Here is a 22,677-nt window from a genome sequence, read left to right on the forward strand (position 1 = left end):
ATTGATAAGTTAAAAGCTGAAAAGTGAGTCATTTCAAGGAACTTAGTGATTGTTGGGACAGATAACATACATTTTGCAATTTAGTTATGATTAGTATCAGTAAGGGCAAATGATTCAAGAAAGCAAGCTTATAAAGTATCAACCAAAAAAAAAAAAAAAAAAAACAACCTACACACTTCACCCATCCATACCCTTCAAGAATTTGTCTAGTTCTTCCTCGAATTTATTCACACCACCGACTTCCACAACAACAGATGGAATTTTGTTCCAACAATCAACCACCCACTGGCTGAAGGCAAGCTTCCACACATCTATCCTGCAACCCTACTTCCTTTTATGCCCCTCAAATGAGTTTAGTCTCAGCAAAAGGAAGAATGAAATCATCATTTAGCTTACTCAGTCCATTCAAGGCCTTCAGAATCTCAATCAGATCTCCTGGCAGGAGCCTAGTCTCCAGATGCTGCAATTTGCAGAATTTCACCTATCTTGGTAAGAGCACCCCTTTGTTCCCCTCACCAATCTCATTGTTCTTCTCTGCACCCATTCCAAGAGCTCTAGATCCTTCTTAAAATGAGGCCTGCAGTACTCAAGGTGTGGCCTTATATCAGTGGTCTCCAGAGTGGGGTGTGCAAGGCTATCCATGATCAGCTGATATTTATTTTTTAATTATAGAAAGATTTTAGATTTAAAAAAAATAAAATATAAATAAATTAATCTTTTGTAATATTTCATATATATGATCAGGCTTGTTTTAAAAGTACATAAGAAAGTACATAAAAAATCTTGTGTTCACAGTTAATTCACAAATTAAATCTAATTCTCACTAGTCCTATAATCACAAAATGGACAAGTGGCTTAAAAAGATTTCTTCAAAGAAACCTTTGGATTGAAGAAGATGATAGTGATAAATTGATAATGCTACTACCACAAACAACCAACAAGAAAATAGTGAGGCCGATATTTTTCCTAATAAGTGCTCTTTGTCAACCACATTATGAGGTAAAAAAGATGTGAATCTAATATTGAATAAGAAGCTGTCTTTAAAAATTCGAAATTATCAAGAAAATTATTTGAAATTTGGATTTACATCTGTTATCTTTAATGATGAACCATGTCCTAAATGTGTATTGTGCCTTGAGATATTAACTAATGATAGTATGATGCCATCATGATTAGCAAGACATTTAGAAATTATCATCAAGACATTACCAAGCCATCACGATTAGCAAGACAAAAACTAAGCATCCAGAACATGCAAAAAAACTTGTATAATTTTTTCACCAATGTTTAAAGTCATGTAGTACTCAAGCCAGTACCTTACAAAATTTCACCAAACTTAATGATAAATGTTTAGAAGCTTCTGTTAAGGTTTCTTACTTAATAGCAAAAGACAAAAAGCCACACACCATTAGGGAAACACTTGTTCTTCCTGCTGCAGTAAAAATGGTTGAAATAATACATGGAAAACAATATGCTGACAAACTAATATCCATTCCTTATCAGAAAACACAATTGGAAGATATAGAGAAAACATTGCTGAAGATTTAAAGAAACAAGTAATAGAACAAATTACGCTGTGTGGCAAATTTACTATAGAGTTGGATGAAAATACATTTGTTTCTAACATTTGTTTCAGTTTTTGGTATTTGCTATATTCTGTTTTAATAATGTAATTAAAACTTTACATTTAATTAAGCAGCTAATTTTTTTGTGAGCTACTAAAAGAAAAATATACTACAGAAAATATATTCTCAAAAAAGTATCAATAGTAAATGCAATAATAATATACAAACAATAACAATATAAAAACAATATTTTATGGGAAAACTGTTTTGAGTATAACTAGTGATGAGCAGCTGCTTTGACTGGAATAAAAAGGATTCAAGGGCAAAGTTATTGAGGCAGCACCACACATGAAATTCATTCACTGTGTCATCTGTAGGTGAACAATTGCAGTAAAGAAGTTGGAGCCAGAAGTATATAAAGTGCTCCAAGATATGATCAATGTGATTAATTTTATAAAAACAGGAACTTTAAATAGTAGAATCTTTACAATAATACATAATACATTATATAACTTTGTAATGAGATGGGGAGTAACCATGAAAATCTTTTGTACCACACAGAGGTTTGCTGGTCATCTTGCAACAAAGTACTTAAAAGAGTTGTTTAACTTAAAGATGAGTTACAAGTTTTTCTGAAACGAGAAGTAACTATCAGTAGTGCGCTACCTAGCAGACATTTTCGAAAAAGTTAGCACACTTAATCTGTCCCTTTGAGGTAAAGGTGACATTTTCCCACACGTACAAAAATTGGAAACATAGTTTCCTGACTTGTTTGGAAATCTTTCAAGTTAAGAATGCCAGTGAGTTTTGAATCCATTTGTTGAAAATATAAAATAAAAATTCAGCTTCTTCCAATTACTGCTGAAGGACAGCTGATTGACATCAGGGCAGATGAAAATTTTTGATCTGAATTTCAACAAAAATCTTTACACAATTGATAAATAGGATTGAAAGGTGAGTACCATGACTTGGGAAGTGCAGTGAATGATGCACTCCTTCCATTGGGATCTACCTACCTGTGTGAGGTGACTTTTGCAGCTATGACAGCCATTAAATCCAAGTATCGAAATTAACAGAACTTGGAGCCAGACCTTCGAATTACTGTATCATGAAATGTCAAACCAAGATATTCAGAAATAATGAAAAATATTCAATCACAGTGCTCTCAATAAAAATATATTATTGTTTTTTAATCTTTATCTACTTTTATTTCCATTTATATTTTAGTGTATTTTTGCATTGAATTCTGTTGGTGATTCTATATAAATATTTATACATACATGTGTATAATTTATAAATAAATAAATATTACATGTATTGGTGTGCACTGTTTATTTTTATTAACATAGGAGTATGCTATAAAAAAGTTTGGAGACCACTGTCTTATACAATGGGATAATCACCTCCTTATCCCTGCTAGCCAAAATTCTTGTACATCATTGACAAAATCTCATGAGCTGTCCTGGGAGCCTATCTGCACTGCTCAGAGAACTTCGTGTCTGACTGCACAATTACCCCAGGGTATTTTTTATTTTCAACTACCCTGAGCGTAATGCCATACAGTTAGTATATTATTGTGGGATTACTGCTACCTGTATGCCTCCTCCCTAGCCATGTGGGAAGGAGCAGCAGTGTGTAGCACACGCTTCTTGATTAAACCGGGTTTCGAGCCCATCACCACCAAATACGGAGGATGCGGAAAGGTCAGGGAATGACCACCGCATATCCCGGAGCAATATGGCCTTAGTTGCTAATGCTCCTAAAAACCAAATAACAAACAAACAGCTACCTGTATGCAGTACTTTGCATTTGTCTATGTTAAACTTCAATTGCTATTTCTCAGCAAATATACCATCATTACTGTCATTAACCACCCCGCCAACCTTTATATCATCTGCAAACTTAGAAATTAAGCCTTCATCAATATCATTAATGAATATTGAAAACAATGGGCCCGGGACTGAACCTTGGGGACTCCACTAATAATATTAGTCCATGAAGTTCAGTGTTCTTCGATAATCACTCTCTGTCTTCTCCCACTCAACCATCCCTTTATCCATAGCAGTAACTTGTCCCTAATATGCCACACTGCCCTAATTTGTACACCAGTCTTTTATATGCAACAGTATTGAAAGCTTTTCCGAAATTCAGTTTGTTAGTTCCTTGAATTTATTAAAACTATCTACTTCTCCAACAACTTATCCAAGTTTGTTCCAACAATCAACAACTGATTGGCACACCTTTTGCAACCATACAGTTTGAATTTATCCTTCCTCAGTTTGAATTTATGCCGTGTCATGTGTATAATCTGAGCAAAGGAAAAATTCCATCAGCTTTAAGCTTGCTTAATTCAATCAAATCCTTAAACACCCTGATCAGATCGTCTTACAGGTGCAAAGACTCCTGATTCTGCAATTTGCAGACCTGGAGCCATTCTTGGTAAATGTATCCCTTTGTTCCCATCCCTAATAAGAAGAATCTTTATTGCAAAGCTTAGAATGATAATTTATGTAATAGTAGTTGCAACAGCCCATCACAGCACAGTGGCCAGGGGTTAACAATGTACTACAGAGACATTATTGCCTCAAAATCCAAAATATATAAATAAATAATAGAATGATAAATAAGTGAAATAAAGTACAGGAAAATGGAAAAATGACTTAAGTATACTACATATATAGAACATTAAGTGAGTGTACAACCATTTGTTTCAAAATACATACTATAAGAATATACATTGAAGTGCATAAATATGTAAATAGTTGTTTGGGTTAAGAATATACATTGCTCAAGACTCAAATTATAATAGTAGTAGCCTTGACCACCCCACTGAGTATTCTTTTCCTATATTGTTGATCTCGACAGAACTTGTTGAAGTTGACATCTAAATCCTGGACTCGAGATAGCATCTGCTGAGGAAGAAACCGGTCCGACAGATGAAGGTGTCTTTGCAGAGGACATACCTGGGGGATTGCTTGTAGATGTGCAGCTGGAATTCTCCATGCACAGTTTTCCCAGAAGGAGGGGGGAGGAGATGAGATGAGACCGGTCATGAGTTTGACTGTTGTGACGAGCCTCTTTTCATTAATGAGCCTTGGGATGTTAAGTGCATTGGCCATATCAGTGGTCCGGAGCTGGGGAGGCAGACTAAGTTTGTAGCATGCCCACTTGAGAAGCCAGTACTCCGATGAGAAAACTGGTTTGATGGTAGAGGGAGATGCAGATGCCCAAATCTCTGCAGCATAGAGAAGTGGCAGATACACTATTGTTGAAATGTATCTCACCATGGTGGATCTGTCTGTTACATGGTGCAGATGTTGCTTACATATCCATCTCAGTCTGGTGGCTTTTGTGAGGAGTACATCTACATGCTGGCTAAAAGAAGCTTTGGGTCGAATCTGATTCCTAGGTCAATGTGATGTTGGACAAGAGGGATGGAGGCTCCATTGAGGGTTGGATAGATTTTTGTTGGCTTTTTCTTTAACATGAAGACCATGATTTCTGACTTCTCGGGATTGATGCACAGACTAAATTGCTTGAGGTAGATACATATTGAGGAGAGAGTGGAGGTTAGCTCTTCTGAGATTTTGTGAGGGTCTTGGCTTGCCTTTATTGGCGTGAGTACCTTTAGATCGTCAGCATATACCAGGATATTTAACTTTTGAATTACTAGTGAAGCAATAAGGGCGGTGAAGAGGAGGCCAGATAGCACTGCCCCTTGTGGGACTCCAACTGAGATTACTTTGCAGTATCGTGAGTTATCTACAGATAATTTGACTATTTGGTTATTCAGCAGAGATGTGAGGAAAGCTAAGATGTCGCTTCCTATCTGATAGTGCTTTTCTAGTAGTTTTAGGAGAGACGGAATGTGCACGGCATCAAATGCAGATTCATTGTCTACATAGGTGGCTGCCAGCTCATCTCTGTTTTCAAAGGCTCTGAGGATTCTGTTAGTTGTTGCTAGAAGGTTGGTCACAGTTGATCTGTGCGAGAGTGGATTTGTGGAGGATTGTCTGGCAGGATTTTCTTAGTGAAGATTAGCAGCAGTTTCAATAGGCAGGATGAGTTTGAGATCGGTCTGTAGTGTTTAACAAGTGATGGAACGCGAATTTTTGGCCTTGGTTTGACTAGGCATTCCTTCCATTGGTGTGGGAAACTGCTTTGAGAGCACTGAGTTAAAGATATGTAACAGAGGTTGCAGGATGTAAGGGCTCAGGCTCTTAAGCATAAATTGCGGAATCCCGTCAGGTCCAGTAGTAGAAGTTGCTGGCAGTGAGTTGATGGCATTAATTAACTCTTGTCTCGATATTATTATGGTTGTCAATGGGTCAAAACTGGTGTCAGATGTTGGTAGTGAAGGCTGGTCTTCTGGGTTGACAGTGGTGGTAAACCTGGTGATGTAGTCAAGCCAGCTTTGGGGATCAAGTTGAGGAGGAAAACCTGAAGGGGTATCCTTATATGGAACTTTCCCTGTGTGTATGATCCTGTCAAGGTGCGATTTAATCGCTATGGATTTCAGGCGGTTAAACTCAGCTTGAGCTCTAGAGTAGACAATTCTGTCCGTAACGTTTTGAGACTGCTTCCCATAATTTATGTAGATGTTGCTTAAGGTCGAATCACTTCTTCAGGTCGTGGGACCACAATGCTTTAGAGTAAGGGGAGATTGTGATCTTTCTTGTGGCCGCATAGCTTGTTACAGATATAGTCCAATTGGTAAGGAGGGTGACAGCTAACTGGACATCACATGACTCTTGGATTGACTAAGGGATTAACGACACTGCCTCGAAGGCATCTCGGTATGTCCAGGAATGTAGGGCTGACATGTGACATGGTTTTGTTCTGCCTATTTGGAAGATGCCGATTAGTTGGTAGTTGAAATAGCATTAAAAGTGCATCGTGGTCAGAGTTGAGCACTCTCTAGGGTTTTATTGATGATGCATGGTATGGAGGCTAGTATTAGATCAAGTTGGTTAGGCCCACGAGTTGGGAGTTTGCTGACAAGGCAGAGATCTGCAGTATGAAGGTGAGAGGAGAGGAACTGCTGCTTTAGGTTATTAAGTTGAGGGGGTAGATTGAAGTCACCACATATGATGTTGACAGTGGATGGTTGCAGCTGGTTCATGATCCAGTTTGTTACTTCAAGGATAAGGTCTTGAGATGGTGATGGGCGCACATAGACTACAGTCACTTGAGTATAGCAGATTGGTACTTGAGTTCGACATAGGCGGCTTCATCTTGCGATTCACTTGAAACAGTAGAGATCAGTGTGAAGAGGGTTTGTCTATAAAAGATGGCTGTATCCCCCTCCCCTCCTGTTATCTCTCGACGTAAAGGCAGACCCATATCCAGCTGGGATGGTGATCGCAATACATTCTTGATGGGGTTCTAGCCACATTTCTGTTATGCAGAGAAGGTCCAAGTGTGCAGCTAGGAGTAACTGCTCTAAGGCGTCGATTTTATTTCTGATGCTACGCACGTTTTGGTAAAGTAGCTGAAGCATTGCAGTCATAGGAATTTTTACCAAGGTTGCTGGCCTATAATATTTATTTTTCAGTGACTTACGGTAGGAGTGATTTGTGATCCTGGTTGGGATAGTCATGTCCATTTGGTTCAAAGGTAGCATGCATGCAGGAGATGAAGATTGGTCTTTACTAGGGAGTACTGGATATGTGCGACCGAATGAATGCGCTATGATCATATTCTCGGCCTGGAAATTTAATAACAGGGTCCTGTAGGAGTCAACTAGTTGGCATCCAGTGGTTCTTTGTTAAGGCTGAGGAGGGTCTATCTCGGTGAGAGGTCTCATAAAGGCGCCGCCTCCGTGTCCAGGTGGGCAGGAGCAGCAGTGCGTAGCACATGCTTCTTGATTAGACTGGGGTTCGAGCCCGTGATCACCAAATACGGAGGATGCAGAAAGTTCAAATACGGAGAATGCAGAAAGTTGGTTTGCTAAAAACCAAATAACAAACAAACAAACAGATCTCATAAAATGGTTGGATTATCGTTCCAGTTGGCCACAAAGATGGGTGGCCGATTTTATTGAAATCTCTTGGGTTGCATTCCAGTTTAAAAGCTGTGTAGTTATTACTTCTGACTAGCAGCTGCTTTACAGAAACACGTATTCGGATTTCTTCTTCAACTACAGCTGCGATTTGGGTGGGGGTCGTACGAGGATCTAGTTTTGAGACGAAGATGCTTGTTCTTGCTTTTGTAGGCTGTTCTATTGCAAAGAGCCTTGATGTAGCTGAGGTACCCATGACAAATAGGCGCTTTTGTACTTGTGAGATTTGTTGAGTGGGTTCTGGGCAGGTAGCTGGAGGAGTCTTTTTGTGTGCGATGCAAGATTCGCCTGCGACTTTTAGCATTAGTTGAGGCATATGATGCAAGAAAGCAAGCTTATACAGCATCAGCCAAAAAAAAAAAAAAAAAAAAAACACCTCTTCCCATTTCACCCATCTGTTCACTCCAAAGTTTGTCTAGTTCAGCCTTAAATTTATTTAAGCTATTAACTTCCACAACAACAGATGGAAATCTGTTCGTGCAATCAACTACCCACTGGCTAAAGGCAAACTTCTGCACATCTATTCTACAACTGTCTTTCCTCAATTTGAATCAGGTTCTTAGTCTTTTGCCCAGGTTAAAGAATTATAGTAATGGGTATGCTTCCTCTGTGGCGGTTGGTATGGGAGGTAGTAGCGGATTTCCTTACCAAGGGAGTGCATTATAATGTCTACAGGTTTCAGGCAAGCATATGCAAATATGGAGTTGCCTGGGAAAGGTTGACTTCTTGTGTGATGCAATGATGTAGTAGGTGGTTGGAAGAATAATGGATGACGCTGGAGCTGTTGATCATATGATCAGGGTCTTCGCTTCATTTGCTTAGCTGTATGTTGTGCAGACTTATATGGTCATTGAGTGCTAGCTGGTTACTTCCTCTGAGGATTGAGCTGGTATGACTAGTTTGCAATGTGCTTTTGTGAGATTCCATATTGTCACAGTCCTCTGTTTGTGTGGATGTATCTGGGGTGTGCAATTCGTTTACTCTAAGGTTTGTAATGCCGTCTGCCTTGCCAGATATTTCTCGACATTGAGGGTTTGGTGTCGGGTTGAATTGCGATATAGGCGAGCTCGTCTGATGCCTGGTCGAGTGGTTGGAGCTTGAAGCATGAGGACTGGGTTTAGCTGAACTGCTATCTCCTTTTTTCCTTTTTATCGCGTCTAGCAGCACTTGTTGTGATTTTATATTTTGTAACTGATGATGAAATAGCAAGCCTTGATTAGTGAGTATGAGCTGTAATTTGTTCTGCAAAGATGACAGCTGTTTTTGAAGATCCATCATGTTGTCTCTCATCTCATATTTTATTGTAATCTGTTCTGCATAAACTGAGTTTATTTTTTGGAAAATAGCATTGTAGCTATCATTGTCTGTTTGATATACTATTTGTAGGTCCGATGTGTGTTTGTCGGATTTATCAGTTGCGCACACGAACGTGGAGGTTTTGTCGACGGTGTTTGCTACTATGCAGCTCACTGGGTTCTCAGAACTCCTATTCATTTTGGCAGGGTCAGATGTGAGGCAGGGAGTGCATTGCCATGCATTTTGCATCTTCTTCTTGAAAGTTTATGTAAATTCTGGTACATCTTAAGCAGTAACATGAGTTGTAGGTAATACATTTGATATTGTTTTTAATCACTTTGGGGCACTGGCTGCAAGGCTCTGAATTCTTCATTTTCCCAGAAACTGACATAAGATTTTTGTAAATTATAGTAAATTATGCATACGAGGGAAGCTGGTTTGGTTAGTTGCTGTTTCATACTTGTGAGCGTGCTTCCTAGGCGGAAACATTCTGAATAAGCATTGACAGTAAATGGTTTTAAATGGATTGCTCCATGCAGAGGTAAGCTTTGTAGTTGGGGGAGGTAGAGAGGCTTCAAACAGATTTGTATCAGTTTTGTTCTTATTTAATGTAAAGGGTTGGAAAAAGATACATTAACTATATCTGGGTGGTCACAGCTATATGAACACTTGCTCAGGGCTTGAAGCATGTTACCCTTTAATGAGTGAGAGGGAGAAGTGCCCCTAGGGATTTAGGTCAATGGGATTAACAGGAGCTGCATGCCATTCTATCTAGTCACAAACTACAGGAATGATAGAGCCACCAAATTAGGTGCCCTTAGCATTATATGTTCCGTTTAGAAGTTTATCGTATATATTAGCGTTGTTATTTTGGTGCTGATTATTCAAAATGCTAATAAATAGTTACCTGGTGACATTCAGCGGCTCCTGGTTATATCTTCTTGTTCCTCTCCTCTTGAGGGTCCCATTGATAGTAAACAGTAGGCATACTTTAACTGGTACCAATATTTTTCTCTTGATTAAAGTGGGAGCCGTATCACTGAGCGGCCGCACCGACAAAAGCAGCAGCTCTTGTAATCTCGTTGCCCTTCTCTGCACCAATTCCACCAGCTCTATATCCTTTCTAAAATAAGGCCTCCAGACTTGTATGTAATACTCAAGATATGGCATGACCATTGCCTATTACAAGGGTTCTTAACCTTTTGCTGTAAGTGAGCAAGATTTTGCGCTTATAATACATACGACGCCATATTAAAATATAATTTTTTTTGGTTAAAGATTAAAAATGCATTTTTTAGTTGTATTATGCATAAAAGAATTATATTTCTCAATTAAAATTTTTGGATGCTAATATTTATTACCTTATCAGTAATAAATTTGAAGAGATGATGCTAAACCTTTGAAATTAATTTTTCCATTATGAAGAGATAATTGCAAATTTTCTTCCAAATGTGATGTCAACAATCTTGTCCTTTTTTTGTTTTTGATGTTGTTCATTAATGAAAAATCACTTTCCCATGTATATATTGATCTAAACATAGAAAATACTTTTAACACTCTTCTTTGTAATAAAGGAAATTTTTTGCAGTCAGAAGAACCCCAGAATTTTAAAATAGTTTTTGTGTTGGAAGAGACATTTCAGAGCTAAAGACAACTGGATGTCAACAAGTTCTAAGTCAGTAGCTGCTACTTCATTTTGATGTTCCAAGTTAATGGTTTCAAAATTTCTGTAATTTATCATTAATTCAAATTTTGGGAAATGCTCTTTCAAGTATTCAAATCTTTCTTGGAATTGGCCACTAAGGTCTCTGATTACATTCATTACAAACAATGGGCACTCCCCAGCAGTTTCCTCCACACATTTTTTAAGAGTAGGAAAATGAAGCAAATTTCCTTTTAAAACTTGATTCTGAAACACTTGAAGTTTTTTTCTCAAATGCAATAATCTCTTCATATAAAACTACCACAAATTTACCTTTTTCCTGTAGCCTCAAATTTAAGTCATTTAAATGGCTGAAGATGTCAACCACGAATGAAAGTGTAATCTTGAAATCTTCAGCAAAAATTTCACTAAAAAGGTTTTCTTTATTGCTTTCTATTAGAAAAGCTTTTACTTCTTCAAACCTCCCAAATTCTGCAGAACATCTTTCCACAACTGAGCCTACGTATAAGATCAGAATGCGGTGCTTGAAGATCTTCCAAAAATATTTTTAGAAGTCGCTTATTTAGGGATTTAGCAGTAAAATGGTTGATGACTAACAGTGACTTCAAGGCATCCTGTAATTTCTTTTTGATCTTTCATTCATGAACATATGGCCTCAATATGAATCAAACAGTGATAATGCACAAAATTAGGCATCCTTTAATCTCTATTAAGATAAGCAATAAGGCCTTTGTTTTTACCTTTCGTGGAAGGCGCACCATCGGGTAACAATTGATACAAGTTTACTCAGATCACTGAGAAAAATTTCTTAAGTTTGTTATATACATATTTTAAAGTTGTATGACCAGTAAGTGGCAAAATAGCCAAAAAATCTTCTTCACAGCTGCCATCATGTTGAATCAAACAAACAAAGCACATGAGTTGTGATATTCCCGAAACATCAGTTTACTCATCAATTGCCAGTGAAAAAAATACACAACTTTCAATTCTACCTAATAATTCATTGAATATTATATCTGCCATTTTATGAAGTCGATTTGAAACTGTATCATTGCTCAAAGGAATATTTATGGTAGAGCTAATCAAGGTAGCTTTCTGTTTTTCTGGTAAGATGCTAGCAAGCACTTTTAATGATGACACTATATATTTTTTTTATTATTTCACCACTAGTGTAAGGCAATGAATTCTTTGCAATTATAATAAAATTAATTATTAGTAAATTAATAAGAGGAGTTTACCTCAATATTATTATCAACGTAGAACATATTGAGTATTACAGCTCTGATTCATACTATCTAATAAAATTAATGAAACTTCATTCACTAATATCAAAATATTTTTTGGTCTTTCAAGTTTCTGTTATTTTTTTTTCTTGAAGTTTAGCTATTTTAATATCACTAAATTTGGGAAAAGCTTCTTGAAAATTCCTATGGCATGTTTGGTAATGTCTTTCACAATTTGACTTCCGATAGCAAGCCAAACACACCTGGCACCAGTTCTACTACTATCTATTACCAAATAATCCCATTTCCAAGAGGACTAAAATGCACACTTTTTAATTTTTGTTTCTTTGCATTTGAATTGAAACATGTAAGTCTAAATCAGACAATGGCTAATGTAGTGTTAATGCATCATTTTTTTCCTCATCATGTTCATTTTGGTTTCTTTTTAAAAACTTATCCATTTTGAAAGGGTTTAGTAAATTTGGTTAAATCTGTTAAAACAAAATACATTTAAGCAATTGCACACAAAATCAAAAGATTTATTATTATAACACTTTCATCGCCTTTAAAGTCAGCATTATACATATACGGTACCTATTGCAGCAGTGCAACTGAGCGAAACCCGGCAGAAACCTGTTCAAACCAGAAACTGAGAATCGCACGAGGCAGTAGCGACACTATGACAACAAATGATCGTACTCACAACAAAGTATTTTGTAGAAATTTTTCTTACTAAATAAATGTAAAATTAACAATAATTAATAAGAAAAAATTTTAAGAATACCGTTTTTGAGATTAAAATGTTGTGAAATATATAATTAGTGAAGATCTGCATGGATTTTTGTAGAATATTGCAGAAAGTTAAGAAATAAAAAGCACTTTTTTTAAATACAAAGATTTATATGTAAATTTTTTAGCTTAAGCGAGGGTGTTCATGAGCACCCATTTTAGGATCGGTAGCAAGCAAAATTTATTTTTTAAAGAGCATAATGGTACTCGTGAGCACCAGGTTAAGAACCCTTGGCCTATTACAATGGGATAATCACCTTATCCCGGCTATCAAAATTCCTGTATATCATTCGCAGAAACCCCATAAGCTGTTCTGGCAGCCTGTCTGCATTGCTTAGAGAATTTCATATCTACCTGCACAGTTATCCTCAAGTCTTTTTCTTTTTTCACTACTCTGACCACATAGTTGATATACATTAATCTGGGATTACTGCTGCCCATATGCAGTACTTTGATACAAACTTCAATTGCCATTTCTCAGCCCATCTGCTTAATTTTTCTAGCTCTTGTTGCAGTAGCATACCTTAATTACTGTCATTAACTACTTTGCGAACCTTTATATCATCTGTAAACTTACATTAAGCCAGACATAAGCTTCATCATTATCATTAATGAATACAGAAAACAATAGGCCTAGCACCAAATCCTGTGGGATATCATTAATATCTTAGTCCATTTGTATAAGGCAGATATAAATCTGGCAATTGAAATTTTTCTCTGTTAGAGTACCCTTTTGTGTGCATGCCTGATATTGTTATTCTTATCTTCACCTATTCCAACAGAACCACATTCTTCCTAAAATGAGACCTTTAATATAGGTTCATGTTCCAGTAATCCCTTGGTTGTTTGCACATCATGTCAGCCTTTTATCAGTGTACAGAAATTTAATATCAAGTGAAAATGTTCTGGAAGCTTGCATAACGTGAATGTTTTGCAAATATTACAAAACGTTCCTAATCCTACATACATATTCGCTATCTGAGTATTCGTATTCTGGTCCCTGCAGTTGCAAGGCACAATTAATTTCCTTTTTTTTTTTTTTTTTTACCATTAACTACAACATTCATAATGCAACCAACCAGGGAGTTAACTGTTTTTGAGGTATATTTTATCCTCACTTTTAAGAATTGCTGAAACTGGCATGACCATTGAAAACAGTGTGGAAGGTTTTTGGAAGTAATTTATTATTTTTGATTGTTTTGAAATTATTGGATAGGCTTGGAAGGAAGTTTCTATTCAGTTATTTAATAGCTGCTGGAAAAACTTACATCCTGATGCTGTTCATGCCTTTGAAGAATTTGATGGTAATCTGATGCAAGCGTAGCTAAGTGGTCATGAGCGGGAGTGCAGTAGCACATGCTCTTTGAGTAGGCCGGGGTTCAAGCCCCTGACTGCTGAATACGGTCGATCTGCCATTCTGCAGTGGGTTGATAATGGCTGCACTTTACCTTTTTTTTTTACCTGATGCAAGCTGAAATCACAAATCTTGCAAAAGATGCACATTCAATGAAATTTATGAAACTGATGTCAGAAAATTTCTTGTATTACATGCAGTGTTAACAAATGATGAAGCGGCAGAGTTTGACCAGATATCCATTGAAGAGAGAACTGACAGGAATGATGATATGATAGAAGTCCCTTCTGATATGATAGAAGTTCCAAAGAAAAAGAATTGAGATTACAAATAGCATTTGGAGAAATTGATGATTTTCTCAAGTATTTTTGCAGTAATGACCCTTTCAGTGATTGTACTGCCAAGGAAAAAAATGAAGTGAAATGTCCATCCTGTTATCCAATTTTATATGAAAAATTATGACAAAGAAAACAACACTTGATTCATTCTTTGAATATCAAGCAGGTTCTCTAGAGTAGACCCCCCCCCCAGGTACCCTACTTCTACCTCATGCACTTATGCCTTGTGCTCATGCCTAATATCATTATTCTTATCTGCACCTATTCCAGCAGAACCACATCCTTCCTAAAATGAGACCTTTAATGCAGTATCATGATGATATCAGCTTGCTTTCTTGCATCATTTACCACTATTACTACTGCGTTTTACAGCATCAGTCTTTTTTTTAATTTTTTTTTTTATTCATTTATATTCAAATATTTTAGGCATAACTGTTGTTGAATGTTGTTAAAAAATAGTCTGTATTTAATATAAAAATTTTTACCTTTATTTTTAGTATTGTGTTAAGGTATTTTGGTGTATAAAAAGTGGCCTTTTCTTGATCCCAATTATATTTGTATAACAAGTACTCTCTCTACTGATTGTGTAACTATCAGTCTTAAAATTTGAGAACTAATGTTGAATTTTTGAACTATTGAGGTTAAAGGAAATCCTTTATGCAATTTTAACCTCTCTAGCTGTGAACATTAATAGGTCCTAGATTACATCAGTATATTAGGAATCTACCAAAATTAAAAATTCAGAAAAGTTAAAATGAATGTGAGAATTTACAGAAGTTAAAAAACTGACAAGATAATTCATTTTATAGCCTTTTCTACAGGGCAGCAGTCTCAATTAGGAAAAAGATTTCAGTGCACAGCTTGTATTTAAAGTACAGGCATTATGTGGAACTACTACTGTTATGTATTTAAAAAAATAAATTGTTTATTTTTAAAAATAATAAGTGCAGAAGTACCAGATCGTATTTGATTTTACACTTAATTGTATTGAAGTTGAAATAATAGTATGTCAATTTCAGTACAATTATTTCAACTGTTTGTTTATATTAAGTTAACATAATGGTATGTTTGTGTATATTAAATTGTATGTGCATGATTAGATTAGTTGACAGGTATAATTGTTTTAATGAATCAATAATGTATCACTTTTTTTATTAACCATTAAGTAATTGTGCCAAATTTCTAATCAATCTTTGTGAAAAATAAAGGGTTAAAGCAGGAGTGGACCAATTATTAGAAGGAATAGTTCTTTAAGGTGAAATAATTAAATTTTACCCAATGTTTTGAACATTCTTTCTAATAATTTTTAACTTTCCAAAAAACCTCAGGGGCTTATATCTTGTACACCCTGCAAAAGTTAAAGGATTACTGTATATTGTTTTTTATTAGCACACCTTAAAAATGTCAACATTATTTCAAGTAATTGAAAAATATCAATTATACAAAAGCTCATAATTTACTTTTTTTATACTTATCTGAAATGCACCAGAAATGCCCTTTTTTGTGTGTATATAAAACACAAAAAAGGCATGTTTTATATAATTATATACATTGTCATGTAATATTTCTTTCCTGCCTAACTGTAATCTTTATATACCTCCATTGAAAAATAGCTCATGTTTATTTTTAGTCTTATGATGTTTCTCTCTCTCTGTGGGAAACTAGTTTGTGAAGTATCCTTATGAAATAAGATGACCATCCTCACTGAAAACATTGTTCTATCTCGTACAAGGGCTCAAGATCTCAATAGTGTGAGGAAACTAAACTGTTGGTGAGTAATTGAAATTTTAGAATAGTTTGTTTTAAATATCTTAATTGGAAGGAACTGTATTATTCTAAAGGGTAATTTTTCTTAATTTAATCAGGATTAATCAGGAAGATAGTAAGTATTGATATGCTAATTTAATTTTTTCACAAATAGCAGTTCTAATTGGAGTGTACTGAAAAATAATTTACTCACTTTTGTCATTTGTCATTCATTTCAGTCTTCAAACAGTGAAGAAGGTTAGGGGGATATCTTTTTCCATTGGCATTTGCTGCATTAAACAAGTTTCCAGATTACCTATAAATAATTTTTGACATTTTTACTGCAAATGGCAAGAACTGTCTAAATATTGAATGAATTTACATTCTTTATTATTTTTATTATTTTTTTAAAATTTGAATAATATGCATAAATTTCTTAATGATATGTGGAAGCCTATATAAAATGTTACATGTTTCCTTTGTGGTACACCAGCTTGGAGATCAACAACTAAGTTTAAAAAAAAAAAAAAAACTTTATCATTAGAATTCTAACTGCTTGGCTTCATATCAGACTAATATAATCCTTTATCTAGAACTGATGTGTATTGTAACTTACATATTGGGCGAAGGTAAAGAAAGCCTGCACGAGAAGCATGCAAAAGTTTGATGAAATTTACCGGTAAAAGTACTTTGCCGTAACGGCATTTGTACTGTTGCTCGCTCGGTAAACAGACGGTGGGCATTATCAGTCAGGAGTAGAAATTGAATCCCAGGGGAGATTGAAACCCTCCCGAAGTGGAGGGGGTAACCCAGTGGTTTCAACCTTTTTTTAATAATGGCACCTCTACTCAATTTACTGCCTGTTAGATCCGATTCTCTGTGTGTGTGTGTGTGTGTGTGTATATATATATATATATTATGTGAGGTAAAAGTTAGGTAAAAGTAATAAAAATAAATAAATATGGCTATGTAGCTATCATTAGAGGCAGCAAATGCACATCCTCCACATGATGCCTAATTATATCTGATAATTAAAATAAATATGATATTTAAATAAAATCATCAGCCAGTAGTACGGCAATAATGCAGAGCGAAATGAAACGCAAAATAATATAAATAAACAAACAGGGAAGGGAAAGTAGAGATAATAGGACAAAAAGGTAGTCGATAATCCCCTATATAATTTAGTCAATTAAGTCATTAAACCCAATTAATAAAAAACGATATAAATTTAAATAATGCCAATTATAAATAATTTAGCGGTACCGCCCTTGAAGGTACCAGTTCCAAAAGACGTGAAATATCACCAAAAAAGGGTTAAAGAAACTACCAAAAAACTAAAATATCAAAATAATAGACTGACCATCATGCCCCATATCGACAGAGGACCACGAGGCCAATAATGGTCATGGAATCGCTGCATTTCAATCGTCATACAAATCATCGCAAAGGCAGAAATATCGAAGAACCAAACCACCCCTCCATTCTCCGATAGATCAACCAATGCAGAGGATTTGCATGGCGGTGGTCCTTATGCAGCGAAAAATAATCTATAGAACAGACAGCACTCTTGATCAGAGCCACACCACTGACATAATGCAAGCTTAACCAGCTTATATAATAGAAAGGAAAAGAATAGATGGCGGCACAGGTGCTGCTTATTTAGCATAACAACCCACTACTACCACTCATTTATATTATGTGAGGTAAAAGTTAGGTAAAAGTAATAAAAATAAATAAATATGGCTATGTATGTCTGTTCTATAGATTATTTTTCGCTGCATAAGGACCACCGCCATGCAAATCCTCTGCATTGGTTGATCTATCGGAGAATGGAGGGGTGGTTTGGTTCTTCGATATTTCTGCCTTTGCGATGATTTGTATGACGATTGAAATGCAGCGATTCCATGACCATTATTGGCCTCGTGGTCCTCTGTCGATATGGGGCATGATGGTCAGTCTATTATTTTGATATTTTAGTTTTTTGGTAGTTTCTTTAACCCTTTTTTGGTGATATTTCACGTCTTTTGGAACTGGTACCTTCAAGGGCGGTACCGCTAAATTATTTATAATTGGCATTATTTAAATTTATATCGTTTTTTATTAATTGGGTTTAATGACTTAATTGACTAAATTATATAGGGGATTATCGACTACCTTTTTGTCCTATTATCTCTACTTTCCCTTCCCTGTTTGTTTATTTATATTATTTTGCGTTTCATTTCGCTGTGCATTATTGCCGTACTACTGGCTGATGATTTTATTTAAATATCATATTTATTTTAATTATCAGATATAATTAGGCATCATGTGGAGGATGTGCATTTGCTGCCTCTAATGATAGCTACATAGCCATATTTATTTATTTTTATTACTTTTACCTAACTTTTACCTCACATAATATAAATGAGTGGTAGTAGTGGGTTGTTATGCTAAATAAGCAGCACCTGTGCCGCCATCTATTCTTTTCCTTTCTATTATATAAGCTGGTTAAGCTTGCATTATGTCAGTGGTGTGGCTCTGATCAAGAGTGCTGTCTGTTCTATAGATTATTTTTCGCTGCATAAGGACCACCGCCATGCAAATCCTCTGCATTGGTTGATCTATCGGAGAATGGAGGGGTGGTTTGGTTCTTCGATATTTCTGCCTTTGCGATGATTTGTATGACGATTGAAATGCAGCGATTCCATGACCATTATTGGCCTCGTGGTCCTCTGTCGATATGGGGCATGATGGTCAGTCTATTATTTTGATATTTTAGTTTTTTGGTAGTTTCTTTAACCCTTTTTTGGTGATATTTCACGTCTTTTGGAACTGGTACCTTCAAGGGCGGTACCGCTAAATTATTTATAATTGGCATTATTTAAATTTATATCGTTTTTTATTAATTGGGTTTAATGACTTAATTGACTAAATTATATAGGGGATTATCGACTACCTTTTTGTCCTATTATCTCTACTTTCCCTTCCCTGTTTGTTTATTTATATTATTTTGCGTTTCATTTCGCTCTGCATTATTGCCGTACTACTGGCTGATGATTTTATTTAAATATCATATTTATTTTAATTATCAGATATATATATATATATATATATATATGATAGTTATTACAATAATATAATTATAAAAATTACATTTCATAATACAAATTATATATAATAATATTTTTTATTCTTTATATAGAGGTACTAAGTAAACATCAATTATAAATCACCACAAAATTAAAAAGATACTGTACACCATTTTATAATGAAATAAACATAAATAAAAAAGATAAGTTTAAGTAATTTAAACTCAAATTATGTGGCACTCCTGGAATGTTGTTGCTGCACCCTAAGGTGCCACAGCACCCTGGTTGAAAACCACTGGGGTAACCTGACCTTTTTTCTTTAGAATAACTAGTGGACTAGTGGATAAATTGTTTATTAAGAAAAAAAAAAAAAAGGCAAAGGAAGCTCACACGAGAAGCACGGCAATTTTCGAAAAAGTTTACCGGTGAAACTGCATTACGAACATTTTTTATGATGCCAGAACTTCCAATACGACTCTGTTTGTGATTCAATTAGTGATTCTACAGAAAAAAGGTCAAGTAACCCCCACCACACACTTCGGGAGGGGTTTCAAGCTCCTGTGGGATTCAACTTCTACTCCAGACTGATAACACCCACCGTTTTTTTACTGAGTGAGCAACAATACAAATGCCGTTACGGCAAAGTACTTTTACAGGTAAATTTCATCGAACTTTTGCATGCTTCTCATGCAGGCTTTCTTTACCTTAGCCACATGTTGTTTTCCCTGGAATGGCAGATTTTTCTAAAGTGTGCCAAATTTGAGTTTGCACCTTATGTTTAAGCCTTATACACTCTCATCTGATATTGTTACACTGGGAGTGTCAAAAAGAGACCCTAATTTTAAAAGCTTACATGAACCAGCATTTATGAAAATTTCTTATTATTCCCCTTCCCAGTTGTTGATTCTTACGTAGTTTGCAGCATTAAATATTTTATTTCATAATAGTAGTAGTAGTAATAGTGGCATGTGATGCAAGAAACCAAGTGTATCAGGTAATGCAGCATCAGCCAAAAAAAAAATTCACACAACCATTCCCTCTAAATGTTTGTCCAGTTCCTCCTTAAATTTATTTAACCTATCAACTTCCACAATGACAGATGGAAGTTTGTTCCAGCAATTAACCACCCGCTGACTAAAGGCAAATTTCCGCACATCTATTCTACATCTGTCTTTCCTCAATTTGAATTTATGCCCCTTTAGGTTCGTAATCTGAACAAGTGGAAGAATCCCATCAGAATTCAGCATGCTCAACCCATTCAAGGCCTTATACACCTCAATCAGATCAACTTGCAGGTGCCTAGTCTCTAGCCACTGCAATTTGCAGAACTTAAGCCTCTCTTGGTAAGAGGAGCCTTTCATTTCCCTCACCAATCTTGTTGCCCTTTTCTGTACACGCTCAAGCAAATCTACATCCTTCCTAAAATGAGGCCTCCAGACCTGTGTGCAGTACTCAAGGCATGGCCTGAGGATTGACTTATACAGAGGGACAATCACCTCCTTTTCCCTGCTAGCAAAATTCCTGTATATCATTGTCAAAACCCCATGACTTGCCCTGGCAGCCTGTCTGCATTGCTCAGAAAACTTCATATTTGACTGCACAGTTACGCCCAGGTCCTTTTTATTTTCTACCACCTTAAATATAGTACCACACAGTTGGTACATTCCTCTGGGGTTACTTCTACCCATATGCAGTACTTTGCATTTGTAAATTTCAGTTGCCACTTCTCTGCCCACCTTCCCAAATTTTCTAGATCTTGTTGCAGTAGCACACTGCCAATACTGTCATTAACAACTCTGCTAACCTTTGTATCATCTGCAAACCTTGACACTAGCCTGATATACCTTCATCAATATCATTGATAAATATACAAAACAACAGTGGGCTCAACACCGAACCCTGTGGGACTCCACTAATAACATTAGTCCACGAAGAGCAGCACCCATTGATTACCACCCTCTGTCTTCTCCCACTTAACCATCCTTTTATCCATTGTAGCAACTTACCCTTAATACCATTCTGCTCCAACTTGTACAGTAGTCTTCCATGCGCAATGGTGTCAAAAGCTTTCCTGAAATCATTTTGCATCCAGTTCCTTTGTAACCACATCAAAATTAATGGAGGCACTGATTAAAGAAGCACTGCAGGATCATCTAGACAAGACTTCAGTTATAGCTTGGACACAGCATGGTTTTGTTAACGGAAAGTCTTGCCTGACCAATTTGATAGGATACTATGATGCAGTCACAAAAGAACTGGATGCAGGGAATAACTTTGATATTATATATTTGGATCTTAGAAAGGCTTTTGATACTGTTGCACATGGAAGACTGCAAATTGGAGCAGTGTGGCATTGGAGGCAAATTGCTGCTATGGTTAAAGGGATTGTTGAGGGGAGAAGACAGAGTGGTAATCAATGGACACTACTTATCGTGGATTAATGTTATTAGTGGAGTCCCTCGGGGTTCAGTGTTGGGTACATTATTGTTTTCTGTGTTTATAAATGATATTGATGATGGTATATCAAGCTTAATGTCCAAGTTTGCAGATGATACAAAAGTTGGCAGGGTTGTTAAGGACACTACTGATGCTATGCTACTGCAACAGGATCTGGAAAGGTTGAGCAGATGGGCTGAGAGGTGGCAGATGAAGTTTAACATTGACAAATGTAAAGTACTACATATGGGAAACAGCAACCCCAGAGCAATGTATCAACCCTGTGGTACTACACTGACAGTGGTAGAGAATGAAAAGGACCTGGGAGTAATTGTGCAGGCAGATATGAAGTTCTCTAAGCAGTGTAGATGGGCTGCAAGAAAAGCTCATGGTGTCTTGTCAATGATATACAGGAATTTTTCTAGCAGTGCTAAGGAGGTGATTATTCCCTTATATAAGGCAATGGTCAGGCCACAACTTGAGTACTGTATACAGGTCTGGAGGTTCATTTCAAGAAGGACGTAGAGCTGCTGGAATGAGTATAGAGAAGGGCAACAAGATTAGTGAATGGAACAAATGGTTGCTCTTACGAAAAAAGGTTTAAGTTTTGCAAATTACAGCGTCTGGAGGCTAGGCACCGGCAAGGTAATCTGATAGAGGTGTATAAGCCTTGAATGGTTTGAGCATGCTCAATGCCGATGGGATTCTTCCTCTTGCTCAGAATAATCACCTGAGAGGGCATAAATTCAGATTGAGGAAAGACAGATGTAGGATAGATGTGTGGAAATTTGCCTTTAGCCAGTGGGTAGTTGGTTGGTGGAACAGACTTCCATCCCTTGTTGTGGAAGTTGATAGCCTAAATAAATTTAAGGCTCAGCTGCACAGGTATTTCGAATGAACGGAGGGGTGAAATGGAAGCGTTTTTTTTTTTTTTTTTTTATCCTCTTGGCTGATGCTGCATAAGCTTGCTTTCTTGCATCATATGCATCTAGTAATGCTAATGCTAATTTGATTGGATACTATGATGTAGTAACAAAGGAACTGGATGCAAAGAATAACTTTTATATCATATATTTGGATCTTAGAAAAGCCTTTGATGCTGTTCCACATGGAAGACTACTGCCAAAATTGGATC

At 36.3% G+C, this 22,677-nt stretch overlaps 1 protein-coding gene across 1 annotated transcript in view; it reads left to right on the top strand.

Moving 5' to 3' along the window:
• LOC150075266 (uncharacterized) overlaps nucleotides 1-22,677 on the top strand; it is an 82,174-nt gene that overhangs the window by 16,096 nt on the left and 43,401 nt on the right. The window contains 1 exon segment of the mRNA XM_090388422.1: nucleotides 15,920-16,060. Within this exon segment, the coding sequence (XP_090244548.1) occupies nucleotides 15,981-16,060 (80 nt within the window). The 5' untranslated portion in view covers nucleotides 15,920-15,980.

The sequence above is a fragment of the Mastigoproctus giganteus genome, chromosome 14, assembly GCF_048544385.1.
Source record: "Mastigoproctus giganteus isolate SK-2022 chromosome 14, ASM4854438v1, whole genome shotgun sequence".
Lineage (NCBI taxonomy): Eukaryota > Metazoa > Arthropoda > Arachnida > Uropygi > Thelyphonidae > Mastigoproctus > Mastigoproctus giganteus.